At 40.7% G+C, this 13280-nt stretch overlaps 1 protein-coding gene across 1 annotated transcript in view; it reads left to right on the top strand.

Moving 5' to 3' along the window:
- Positions 1-2231: 2231 nt before the first annotated feature.
- Positions 2232-13280, top strand: part of CDH6 (cadherin 6, type 2, K-cadherin (fetal kidney)) — a 49209-nt gene continuing 38160 nt past the window's right edge. Inside the window, exon 1 of the mRNA XM_010133680.1 lies at positions 2232-2591. Coding sequence (XP_010131982.1) covers positions 2364-2591 — 228 coding nt within the window. The 5' untranslated portion in view covers positions 2232-2363. The remainder of the gene's footprint in view (positions 2592-13280) is intronic.

Below are 13280 nucleotides of genomic sequence, written 5' to 3'. Positions count from 1 at the left end.
TCAGAGAAGATGCCCATCAGGACAGACTCCACTCAGAGACTGTGTGGGTTCGGGGAGCAGAAGTTGGCAGAGCTGTAAGGAACAAGACCCTACACAAGTCAGAAGGGTACAAGAGAGACTATAAACTGGAAGAGAGCTAAAGCCACCTCAGCTCTCCCTAGCCCAGTGCCTGAATCTGCCGTGTCCCCCTCTAGTGACCTGTACATTTATTTGCCGGTGCTCCATGAGTCAGCCTGAAGACCATTGTTGAACACGCTGTAACGCTTAATCACACTGACTTTTTCTGTTCCTCCTCTGTGAAGGTCTTCTTGTGGCGGTCAGTGGGTGTGTTCTTGCTGTTATATCTCTGTGTGTGTCTGGGTGTGTGTGTGCATGTTTACATGTATGTGTGTAAAGGCCTATGTGTCTGTGCCTATCTCACGACACACAAAACCTGACATGGGCACTGCTCCCCTGACCTGCAGGACAAAGTTGTTTTTACCTGCAGAAAGTTCACTGGCATTAGTGAGAGCTAACTAGAAACCTCCCCTCTTCTCTGGAGGAAACTACAGTGCTTCAGAACAAACTGTACCTTTTCCATTCTTCCTCTTAGTGCTAAAAAAGTGACTCCTCCTCTCAGAAGTTACGTTTTTACTGTATTTTACCTTGTGGATCATTAAAACAATATTGTTTGAGCAGCCCTGTTCTGTTACTCTCCATTTCAAAGCTAAGTGGTATTTCTTTATAGAAAATATTTACTAAGAGGAACTTGAACTTATTTTATACAATTTATACTAAAAAACCCAAGAAGAGTGACTAACCCAAGACATTGTAAATGCTTTAACTCCATCGGTGTAGCTCAAAGGCTAAATTCTGCCTGATTTCCACCTTTAAAAAAACAAACAGAATATAGGGGGAAAAAATTGGCCTTTGATATAGAATGTGATCCAAGTAGTGTTGGGTAGAATGCTTACAAAATAAAAAAACCAAAATTTAGTATAGTCAGACTGTCATTCCACAATCTTTATTCACAGATATTGAGAGTCGCTGTGTTGAATTTTGAGGTGGTTCAGAATGATTTATTGGGTTTTGATCAGAATATTGAAAATAGAAACTTTTTGAAGAGTCTCTGTGCAAAACCAAATGAAAATTAATCAAATGATCCTTCTCTAGGAGTATGGATCTGTTTGGACTAAAAATTTAACAAAATGTTTATGAAAAATATATGTTGTGGAATGTTTCTGTCAACTAATTCTGATTTCTTCACGTTACGAAATACTCCAAAGCTGTTCCTTATGCATTTTGCATGATGTGAGACATAGAGTATATTTCGTCTTCCTGAATAGAGGCTTTCAACTTTTTTAAAACCAGAAGAACTGTCTGCACTACACTGTGGTACTCTCTGTATAGCTTTTTTCGTTATGAACATCACACAACCTTCAGAGGCAGGGATCATTTTCATGATTAATTTGTAGGTGCACAGATATTTAGTATTAATAATAGTAGGAAGTAGTAGCTAGTAAGAACCCACAGGTAGTGATGAACTAGCTGAATGTTTTTATTGTTCTAAGTTATTAATGATAGCATTTACATATATAATTGTCTATTTAAAGATCCAAAACTCAGTACAAATCTCTGGCAGTAGGTAACTGAGAAAACCAAACTGTCCACTTCAACTTCCCATGCAGTATCAAACTGCTCTAGTATGTGGGACATATTGAAAAATATGCACATTTATTTCACTAACCTGTTTACCTGACCCCTCCTAAAAGAAGTCAAAGGCAAAACTCCTTAAATGTGAGGGGAAAATCCTTGAGTTATCTAAGTGTAGGCTCTTCAGCACATAACTATAGCAACAGAATACCTCCTGGGAAGACAGTGTGCACTCTTGCTAGCCCTTCTTCAGTGTAATAAGGTGACCTCATTAAGATCCCCAGTTAGAAACTAATCAGTTACATCCCAAAGTTCAGGCAGTAAAAAGAGAAATGCCTGGTTTGCCTTAGTCGAATGGAAGTAAATGGAGTTAAAGTGGAAAAAGAAAACCCACAGAACCCACAGACCCAAACATTGGGATTCCTTCCTCTTACTCAGTATAGATTCACTGATATTGTTTGAAGGACCAGTTGTAATGTTTTGGACCAGAAACAGCCCAGCTTTTTAACAATCACATTACTCTTCCACTTTTTGGACTTATTTGCTGTAATGATAAATGCTAAGTACCTTTGAAAATGTTCAAAAAACTGTTTTTCTTTTCAGAGATCCTTTGAGACTGCGAAGACTATTTAAAGAAGGAAGACGGCATGAGATTGGATTGGGTGCAGTAAAGTAGATTAGTTTGAGGACAAGACAAAAAGTCATTATTTAGACTTTCTTTTGTTGTCGTGATGAGAACTTACCATTGCTTCTGGCTACTGTTTTGGGCTGGTCAGCCCCACCAAAGTTTTTTAACTCCATTATCCAAAAGGACTAGTGGCTTTCAAGAAGAGGAAAAAGTTTTGGTATTGAGTGGAAACAGCAGGCAAGACCTCCATCGTTCCAAAAGGAGCTGGATGTGGAATCAGTTCTTTTTATTGGAGGAATACACAGGAACTGACTACCAGTATGTTGGCAAGGTAAGATTCTTTCATACGCATCTCTGTTTTGATTTTAGAAGCACTGAAAGCCAGCAATAGCAAGTAAGTAAGAGCAACACCTGGTATAATTCTTAGTTCACCTTCCAGTCTGCCCAGCTTCTGCTGAAGAATAATTCAACAGGAAGGTTGGTACACTTAAGCTTCAAATTGTAATCAACAAGAGGAAGCTCCTCATTTAACCAGCAAGTCCCATAGCCAATCATGCACAATTATGTTAAAGATTTGCCTTTTTATTTTTGTCTGTAAGTGAGGCAGCTTAATTATAGAGTTGTCTAGGACAGATTTTTAGCTTTAAAATGTAATGAGCATTTCCCTTCATGCTCATTAATTTTGCTAGAGTCAAACTACGTAAACCAGAAGAGGTTTTGGTCCAAGATATTTAGGATTCACAGTACCCGTGGTTTAGTGAGGATTCTCTCTAAACAGCAAAAGACAAATACTTCCCTTTTATTCCCTACTGCACACAGCAATGCTGCAGCCTTTTTCTAATAAGGTTTTGTGGTGCCACTGAGGACTCTGTGACATGACCATAATACCACCAGCCATGCTGTTACAAAGAGTTGAAGCACACTGTGCTTATACACTAAGAAGCAACAGGCATCTGAAAATTTCTAAGCTCAAAGCATGCTGACGGTTAGAAAATGGACTGTAAAAAAAAAAAAAATTGTTTAAGTCACAGCTTAACTCCGAGAATACCCATCTGCCTGAGCAGCAGACCCCCACATAAGTAACAACCCTATGTGAATTGTAGAGCTAATACTTTTGTGGTAAGTCTAGAGAGAGTCTACACTGCCCAAGGTGCCATAGTCTATAGGAGTCTCTCTTGCAGAATGCAGACATTATGCTATTGGTGATGACAGTCAAAGCAGAAACAATACAGCTTAGTTTACCCAACTAAAATGGGATTGTGTCTGATCTAATTTGATCTCTCAAGCCTCTTAGCAAAAGCTGCAGATCACAGTGGTCTGACATTTTATCTCCCTCTGCAAGCTTCTAAGCATTCCCATGAGAGATGGTGGCTGCTTTTCCTGCCTGCCAATCAGCTGTCAGTCAAAGTTGGATGCAACACTCCTTTCCTGCTCAATGGCTGCAAGTCATGATTCAGAAGAGAAGCTACTCAGCTGGTATAATGCTCTTAGAGCTCCAACAAGGATAATCAGCATTCATGAAGGGTACCACTGAGCTCAATCTAGTGGAAAAAGGCAAAGGCAGAGAGACCTTGGAGAGGAGAAGTAGAGAAGGAAGATAAGAGGGTAAGAAAAAAAGCCAGAAGAGAGTAAGAAGGAAGAACTAGAGACACAGAAGTAGAAGGAAAGAAAACTTTACGAGGAGGAATCAAGATAGAGGAGGGGAGAGGGACATCAAATGGGGGTAAAGGATAGGAGTTGGGAGAAAAAGGTTCCATAAAAAGAGCACAAATGAAAACAGAAGGTGAGACAGTGAAGGAAAAAACAAACCAACAAAACAAGTAAGAAATATGGAAGGAAAAGAAAGAAAACAAATTGAAAGACAGCAGTCTCCACACACTCTCCTGTTTCAGACTCTACTCGGGGGCGGGGGTCAGGGTAATGGGGATCTCTTTATCCAAAGATAAAGCACACAGTCCTGAGGCGAGCCCTGGAGCCTGTAATTTTGACTGTGAATTTTGACATGAAACCTGCTCAAGCCCATGTCCCCATTCTCTCCACTGCAGAATTGGAGTAGAAGCTACTGGCTTCAGAGGGACTGATGGAGGAGCAAATATTCCTACAGCATGAGTTTGCTGAGAGACAGTCAAGATATGGTCTAGACCACTGGACCAGGAAAGCAAGACAGTTTGAAATGGAATCATTTTGAGAGAGAAAAAAAAAAGATGCTATTTTAAAAAGTTGTTATTCTACCTGTTGGTACTTTAATACAAAACATAGAAACAACACATATCGTATAAATGTCATTGATTTTGTGTTCCTGGGCTGTTCACAAGTGGCCTTTCACGTGTCTTTCAAATGCCAGAAATGCTGACACCCTTGTAATTGAACAATTAGCCAAAAGGCATGGAAGAGCAGCCGTTTATTATTAGAGAAAGTCAAGTATGGGTGTGAGGAGAAATGGTAGAAACAGCTGAAGGTCTCCAAATCGAGGTAAACAGGCAATTTCACTAAGCAATTAAACTTGATCAATGGGGGGAAATGAGGATAATGAACATGTTTATGAAGCGTATTTTTTCTCAGAGGACTAAATGTTAACCTTACATATGAACCAAAAATTGTAAAAATACTTGGTTGGAGTCTTTGTATTATCATATATCATAAGAAATGTGAACAGGAAGATCTTTTTTAAAAAATAGCAATTTGTGTATGCAAAGGGAAATTGGTTTTATATCTTACTGTATAAGCAGTCAGATCTGAATCTTCTGGGGTTTTTTGTGTTTAGTGGTTAAAGCTCGTGGACGTTTACATCATAATTGTGAAAAAAATATTCCATATAAGCCTCAAGAAAAAAAATGCTTTTACTTTTGTCTTTCATTTATTAACGCCTGTTCATTTCAAACATCTACATCAAAATTTGAAATACAAGAAGTCTGTTGTGAAAGATGCTAACAATATTATTTCTATAAACTGCCCAAATTACAGTTGTAAAATCCTGTAACTGTTTATACTACTAAACCCACATTTATACCATAGTAGTTTTAGAGAGAATGCAAAGAAAAGCGAAGGGAAATGCGTTCAGGTTTGAGATAATAAAAAAGAAAGGTAATCTCTCTGAAGACAGAGCTCAAGGCAGGACTGAAGACAATGCTGAAGCATCATCCAAATCATGGATCAGAGCACTGCGGTGGTCCGTACCCCGGATACTCTATATCCAATGATCCCAAGTGCTTTCCTTCCTTTGGGAGATAATTGCCTAAGCACGCCTGAAACAAAGTGGCCCTTTTTTGGTACCCATGGGTACTGTCAGCTATTGAAAAGTGCTCCCCGGTTTTGTACGCTCCACACTTTATTGTCAGCCCAAATACACTACAGGAACATACAGCTGTCAACAAGGAGCTCCCAGTGTTATCCAAAAGAATTGATTGTATGCTATGGCTTTGACACCAGATCCATCATTTTATAATCCATTTCTCATATTCCTGAATTTCATTCCTGTATATTCATGAAATAAAACCTTGTAAAAAAGGTAGAAATTCACACCTCCAGTCGTGGTTATTCTCAGACATAATAATGTAAGGAACTTGCAGAAAAGTTCTAGACTGGAATAATTCATTGCACTGCTGAATAACTTGTGAACTAAAGCTATTCACTGAAGTGTGATTGATGGACACAGTGACATTTTAACCTGAAGATATCTTTTCTTCTGGTTCAGAAATGATGGCACTTGGCAGGGACTCAATCCCAAAATAAAATAAAAGGATTACATGAGCATCAAATAGAGAAATGCCCGGCATGAGTACCTATCCAAAATCTGCAACATTTGAGTTGGGTTTTAAAGAGATCTAGTTGTACCTGTGTCTGCTTAGAACAATTTTAAAGGGCTGGGGTGAATGCATGTCTATATCACAGGTAAATGATAAATTGGTAGCGCAGCTCTACGTAGAAATATACACTATTTTCCCTAGAGGTCTTCAGATATTCCTGGACAAAATAGTGAAAAAAAAATCTGCCCTGTTCCAAAATTATACTCAAAAGTATGTTTACCATTTGTATGCACTTGATGTCTTTGCACAGCTGTCCCATTGGCTACATAAAATCCATGTACTGGAATCCATCACTGAGTGGTCTTGTTAGTGTACAAACCTACCACTCATTGTTTCATAAAGGAATAGGATGACACTATGGTTTAGACTAAAGAAAGAGCTGAACAAGTCTTAAATCTTACTCATTAACCCAGAAACAGCTTCTGGCAGCCTGCAGTGGAGAGGAGCTACTTGCTTTCCTGATAGATAACAACAGGCACATCTGCGGAATGGTTTTGTCACATTCTGTCTGTCCAGCACTAAAAAGAAACTTCCAGACATAGGTTCCATTTCATTTTTGCTTTGTCTTATTGATGTTCACATAGTTCAAGCAGTATGTTCACCTGGAAGCTATCCGATGTTACTACCTGTACAACCTATCATAAACAATCATCCTCTGCTGACAACTCCATTTTTCAAGGAAGATAAAGTCGAAGTCCTGCTGCTGTGTGGCTTGGTAAAGCAGAAAGGATACTGCATTACTGTAGGCAAAACCAGAATGCTTTTGTTTGGTGTTGAAAGAACCGCTGAGAAAGATAAACTCTCCTCTGTAAGGAGTGGTTTAAGGTACTGTTGATCCTGCTTTGGAGGAAGAGGGGATGAACTAAATGGTATCACAATATAGTTTCAGTACTGTTTTTCTTTGTTTTGCCTGACTTGACTTCTGGCTACAACTATTCCAAAGGCAAGCAGAACCGTTCCTTGCAGTGTATTTCACCAGAAGCAAATCAAAGAAAAGGTAGAATCTCTCCAAATCATCTTAAGTAGTGGGACTAAGTGACATACTGAGACAAAAATGCCTGGCTTTGAGCACACACAAGGGATTATTTTAACAGGGAAAAATTATTATCATGCAATACAGTCCATGTATTTTCAGCATTTGAAGCAGTAATGGGTCACAGTACTCCAGTGGTTAAAAGGTATCACATCTTAATTGGATGACGTGATAACTAGCAAGAGAAACTTTCGCTTTCCCTTAGATCTTTAGTACACTAGTATTCCCTACTTATCACCAAAACTTTTGTTTCCCCAAAAAAGCAAGATGCGAAAAGTCAGAATAAAGAATATCCTTTCTCCATGTCTGGATTCTGCACTCTGCTTCCAGGAGAACTGGCAGCCCAGGAGACAGGCTTTAAGTCGCTGAAACACCTCTCAGTCCTGAACAATTTTTGGGCATGAAGTGTCTCACAACAAAACTGAAGACAGCTATCAGTCCTCCCTAGATTGCATCAGTCTATCCAAGGTGCTTTCTGGGTTGCAGTGCTCCCTCCAGCCCACGATCTCTGTGAGGGTGCTATGGTCTTTGGAGAGCGCTAACAGCTGCCTGCACCACCCTGTGCAGAGGAACTTCTCTCTTAGCAGTGTGCAGGGCTTTTACGGGCCATTTATAGCACTCCTGCCCTTGCTCCTGACAAGAAAGTCACAGGGTCCTTTACGTGTACCAGTATTAGTTAATTGCAATAATACGTTTAACTCTGTGGTGAAAGAAGCATAAAGACCAGCCTTTTACACATGAGGAAACAGGGAAGTTAAATGACCTTATGCACAGCTAAAAATCAGAAAATTCTAAACTAAGATTTAAAAAAAAAAAACTTAAAAAATCGGAGTTCTTAGCGCCTTCTCCCCACCCCCTCGATTAAATCATTGCGTCACCCACCTCCCACTTCAATAGGCTGAATATTTGTCATTCTCTTGAAAGGTAGGACAAACTCCACGGCGCATCTGCACTTCCTTTATTCCTCATCCATCATTCATATTTTATGTTCCACCACTTGACTTTCACAAGTGCCCTTCATTCCTATATTAAATTGCACACACATACACACACATATCTTATATTCCTCTTGGAAAGATTTACTGATGCTGGTAGAAGTTCTCTGTACTGTTGCTCTCTGTGGAATAGAAATAACTCTGAAATGAGGGACGGTTGAGAGGTTAGAGGCCCAGGATGACAATCCAGAAACAGCTTGCAGATTTCGAACCATCATATGGGGGCTAAGAAAGGAGATAATGAAAAATAGGTGGGATGGGCAAGAATGGTATTCAGAAAATGAAAAGGCAGGAAGTATAGCATGGTTAATGTTTATGATCATCATAATTATGAATCTACTTGGCATCATCCTTGTATCCAAATATATTACACCATGTAAGAGCCTTACAACCATCTGTTTCAAACATACTACAGCTCTTATGTCAGGGCACATGATGGCATTTACAGTGTAACAGTACATAACTTCCTTCTTCACCTAAAGAAGCAAGCAAAATCTCGGACCCTCAGGCCAATATTTCTGTTAATTCTTATTTTTTGTTCTTTGTGCCCTGAAGTAAACAATCTTGTTTTCCATATGCTAATGACCCACTCACTTATACCAATGCTTATATTTTGGAACACATCTTTTTACAGATCATCCTGTCCTACTCTTGTTAGCAATCTGCACATCTTCCTGAATTGTGTGCCCCTAGACTTTTAGCTATAGAAAAAGCAGTTGTACACATTAATCTTTCTCCCCAGTGAGAGTCTATAGGTGAAGTCCATGCTTTACTTTGGGTTACTCAGAGCTATAATTACCATTTTCTTACTAGTTTGTATGACACAGTAAATTCCTCACTATAAAGCTGCAGGGCCATGAGTACAGGACTTGCTGGCTAGTGACAGACAAAAAAAACCAACCCTCTTTCACGCTCAAGGCATAGAAGCATTGTTACTGTATCATTTGTTGTTTACAGTTGGCTCACCAAAAATATTAAGCCATAAAGCTTACAGAAATCTCTTTATTAATTGAAACTCGTATTTGTCTGTGACTGCCTTTTATTTTGCTGTCATTTCCCCCACTGGTGAACACAGGTTCACAATGGGGCAGCAGGAGATTGAGAGCTGTGGCCAGTCAGTGTAACATTTCAAACCACAAACTGAAAATGTGTTGTGATGTGAATACCTACTGTTGATCCGTATGCGCTAATGCAGGCTGTGTCTTGCTTTCACTATTAATGGGGTGAAACAAACCTCAGCGTGCACTTGCAAGTACTTCAGGATTCAGTGAAGCTTGTAGTTGTCATGGAAGTCTGAGGTGGCAGATGAAGGAAAGGGAATAATCACCCTCTGGAAAGAAAGGAGAAAGGAAAAATATCAATCCTTTCTCTCTTCTAATTTCACAAAAAACAAATAAAAAAACCCCTGAACAAAAACAGAGCAACAAAGGTTGTAAAGAAATAAAACACTGAGTGAGTGGGGAGTTAAAAACATACCTTAAAGGACAAGGGGGAAAACAGAATAGCAAATGTTTATGCTAGAACCGTCATTCCTACTGTTTTCTTCTCAGGGTTGTTTATTTTGGAGTCATATCATTTACTGAAGACTGCAGTCCTTCTTTCCCTGACTTGCATATGCTGTCTTGTACAGAGCAGGGCTCTAGAAGAGCTCAGCTGGAATGGCCTTTCTGTATGGGAGTATCGTCTATCTGGCGCTATTTCTTACTTTGTCTCTTTGTGAAACAAGCAATATTTCACCATTGGATGTTTGCTGGAACAAAGAAGGTTTTACTGAACTACATGGGCTCACATAATGATCATTCAGTCATCTGCAGCATGTTTGTCAGCTTTGCCCATGCTGTATCTTCGTGTTGGAAAGCAACATCAAGTTAAGTCATTCGTACAACTTCTGTATTTGGCATCTTGTTACCATTAATGGCATGTTAAATTCTGCCTAAAAGAACCAAAGAGAATAACTGTACCATTGGCTCTACGACATGCTTCCTCCTACCTAGCAGCCCTCGCAATCAACCTGATCGTGGCACCAGCAGAGGATTTAAAGGGCATGCAAACAGAGGTGCCATAACAGTCATAGTTTCTTTCCGCTCCATGCTCTTTCTGTGGTTTTACACATTTCAGGTCAGTTGCTTAATGCTGCTTACAACTGCCAAAACTCCTCTCAGAATGCCCTGTACACCCAGGGAATAACAACTGCCAAGGGGCTTGCAGCCAGAGAGCTAATGCCCTGTGGATGAAAACTCTTGCATGTATACTCATGGCAATTCTAAACTGGCATGAGCTTGAGCCGCATGCTGCTTCCAAGTAACAAAGCCTGTCAGGATTCACACCATTCACCTGATAAACCCACCTCATGCAAATATCTATTATTTTACCTACAGAAACTATTTTATGAAAAATTCCTTCTAGATTATTTAGACTGATAGGATCACACCAATTACATGTATTTCAGAGACAATTGTTTTATGAATACTAGGTATGATGTAATTGGGAGGGCACAGACACAAGTATCCTCACCAAAAGATTCCCAGACTCTCAAGTCAAAATGAACACATATTCCTCGACAGGCAATGTTGGATCTTGAAGATCCTGAAGACTTCCACTGAATATCACTCCGGCCAGACAGAATCAAAGCATAATTAAGGCTCAAAGAAACCCCTAGAGGCCATCTGGCCTAACCTCTCCTCAAAGCAGATCCAAGGACATGCTTTTTCAAGGATGGAGATTTCACAGCTTCTCTGGACATCTCTCCATTTATTGTCTATTGTCTCTCACACTATCTCTGCCTTTTCTACACCCTCCCATTAGATAATTGTAAACAACAATAAGCCCTCTGTTCTTAATTCTAAACAAAACCATTTCTCTCTCCTTTCTTCGTACATCACATCCTCCAGCCCCTCTATCCCTCTTGGTGACCTGTAAACTCACCGCAGTATGTTCATGCCTTTCTTCCACAGAGGGACAAAACTAGATACAGTACTCCAGTTTTTGTATTCTCACAAACTCTGAATGGAGGACAATCATCAATGCCCTCAATCAACAGGCTATACTTTTGTTTAAAAAAAACCAGCTGTCTGTCTTCTCAGCAAGGACACACTGCTGATTCACGTTCCGTTTCTTGTCTACCAGAATGCCCAGATACTTTACTGCAAACCTGTTTTCTGTCCAGCCTGGACTGCTGCAGGGGATTATTCCAGCATAGATGCAGGACTTACTTTGCATTTGCCTGTGCTGAACTTCACGAGGTTTCCATCAGTCCATTTCTCCAGGCTGCTGAGGCTCCTCCAGGTAGCAGCTCTACCTTCTCAATATTGAGAGTACTTCACCCAAACAACGTCCGTTTTTTTTTTATGATCAGCAAAACTGCTGAAGATGTATTCCATCATTTGAGTCATTAATAAAGACATTAAGCAGCATTGACTGCCAGCATCAGCCTCTAAGGAACATCACCAGGAATCAGCCACCAGTCAGACTTCATACCACAGATCACAACATTTTGAGCTTGGCTATCCAGCCAATTTTCCACCCACCTTATGGGACATTTTTCCAGTACATATCTCACCTATTTTTCTGTCAGGGCACTATGAGAGACTGTGTCAAAGACCTTGCTAATGTCATGCAACATCCACCACTCTCTACTTGTTCACAGTGCCATCACAGAAGGGCATTGAGATTAGTTAAGCCTGATTTTCCACTACTAAATGCAAATTGGTGGTTCTAAATTACCCTCTTTTGCTTCATGTACCTGTATCCACCCAGCATAAAGCCATGGCTTCTCTAAGCTCCCACCACAGCTTCCCAAACAGAGCTCCAGTGGGAACATGCAGCCACCCAGGTGCTGGCCTGCAGGGTGTGCCCTGCTGTGACACCGGTACAGGAAGCGGCCGAGAGCACCGCTGTGGGAGGTGTGCCCAGGTAGAGGAACAACTCTGGTTAGTGACGGAGCTCCAGGAGGAGGTGAATAGATTGAAGAGTATCAGCTGAGAGCACCCCTGTGGGAGGTGTGCCCAGGTAGAGGAACAACCCTGGTTAGTGACAGAGCTCCAGGAGAGGGTGAGCAGGTTGAGGAGCATCAAGGAGTGTGAGAGAGAAAGAGAGAGAGGGAGAGAAACTACTTGAACCACATCCTACCTTCCCTGGGACAGGCCCAACAGGCAGACAAGGTACATAATTAGGAGAATTCCCTGACCTCTCTCCACCTGATTGAATATAGGGACCTGACGGGGGGGTGGGGGGGGAGGAATGGGGATAAGTTCCCATCCAGCACAGCAGGTGCATCCCTTCATCCCTTCAGGAACACCTCCACCTTCCCAGGTGCCCTTGCACAACAGGTATGAGCAGGCAGCCTGTATTAGATGCCTTCCATGATGTCTTGTGTTGGTCTGTCCTCTTATCCACAAGCTTTTGACTGGTTTGTCATCTGTTCCTAAGCAAAGCTCCATCTACCTGAGCTGATCTTTTGCTAAACCACCTCCTTGTCTTCCTGGCCTGGCCTTTCTAAAGGCTTACATTCTTTCGCTGCAGTATTCAAGTCATGAGCTAATCCTTCACTCCTAGTACACTTTGAAGAATACTCGCTTGAAAGGAGGATCTACTCAATGGCAGCCTTGGCTAAGGTTTCCACAGACATACTCCTAGTTACGCAGCCTCTCTCAAGAGGGTCTTGTTGAGATTTAAATGTTCAGCCTTTTAGACTGTCCCTGCTGTCTCACACAAACCTTTAATTATCTTCATGACACAAAATTTTGTTTAGAAATGAAGCTGGGGAACATGACAGTATGAAGATAATTTTCCCTTTCTCAGCTTCTGAACTGTAGAACTTGATGATCCAGGCATACAAATAGATTAAAGACTCAGCTAAACCTGTGGATATGAATTAATTTCCGTCTTGTTAAGTCTTCATTGAAATCTGAATATGGGTTCTCATTTGTTTTAGTGTTGGTCTATATCCTCCCTTCTCCATCCCCCTACTTTCCTCCCTGCCACACACACTTTTATATAGCATGTAAAATTCATACACATATTTCAGGATTTGATTGTCAGCATCAAGTGCTCAGAATATCAAGGGGTCACCTTTGTCAGTAAGCAAAGGATGAGCATTTGCTTTCAAGCATATCCATCAGGGAGTAGTCAGGAGCTGTTACTTGCTGAAGAAACCTGATGTTTTATTCAGCTGTATACCAGTAAAA

The sequence above is a fragment of the Buceros rhinoceros genome, unplaced genomic scaffold (genome assembly GCF_000710305.1).
Source record: "Buceros rhinoceros silvestris isolate BGI_N320 unplaced genomic scaffold, ASM71030v1 scaffold7723, whole genome shotgun sequence".
In the NCBI taxonomy this organism is placed as follows: domain Eukaryota; kingdom Metazoa; phylum Chordata; class Aves; order Bucerotiformes; family Bucerotidae; genus Buceros; species Buceros rhinoceros.
The sequence above is the reverse complement of the archived record's forward strand: the minus strand, read 5'-3'. Positions and strand labels throughout refer to the sequence as shown.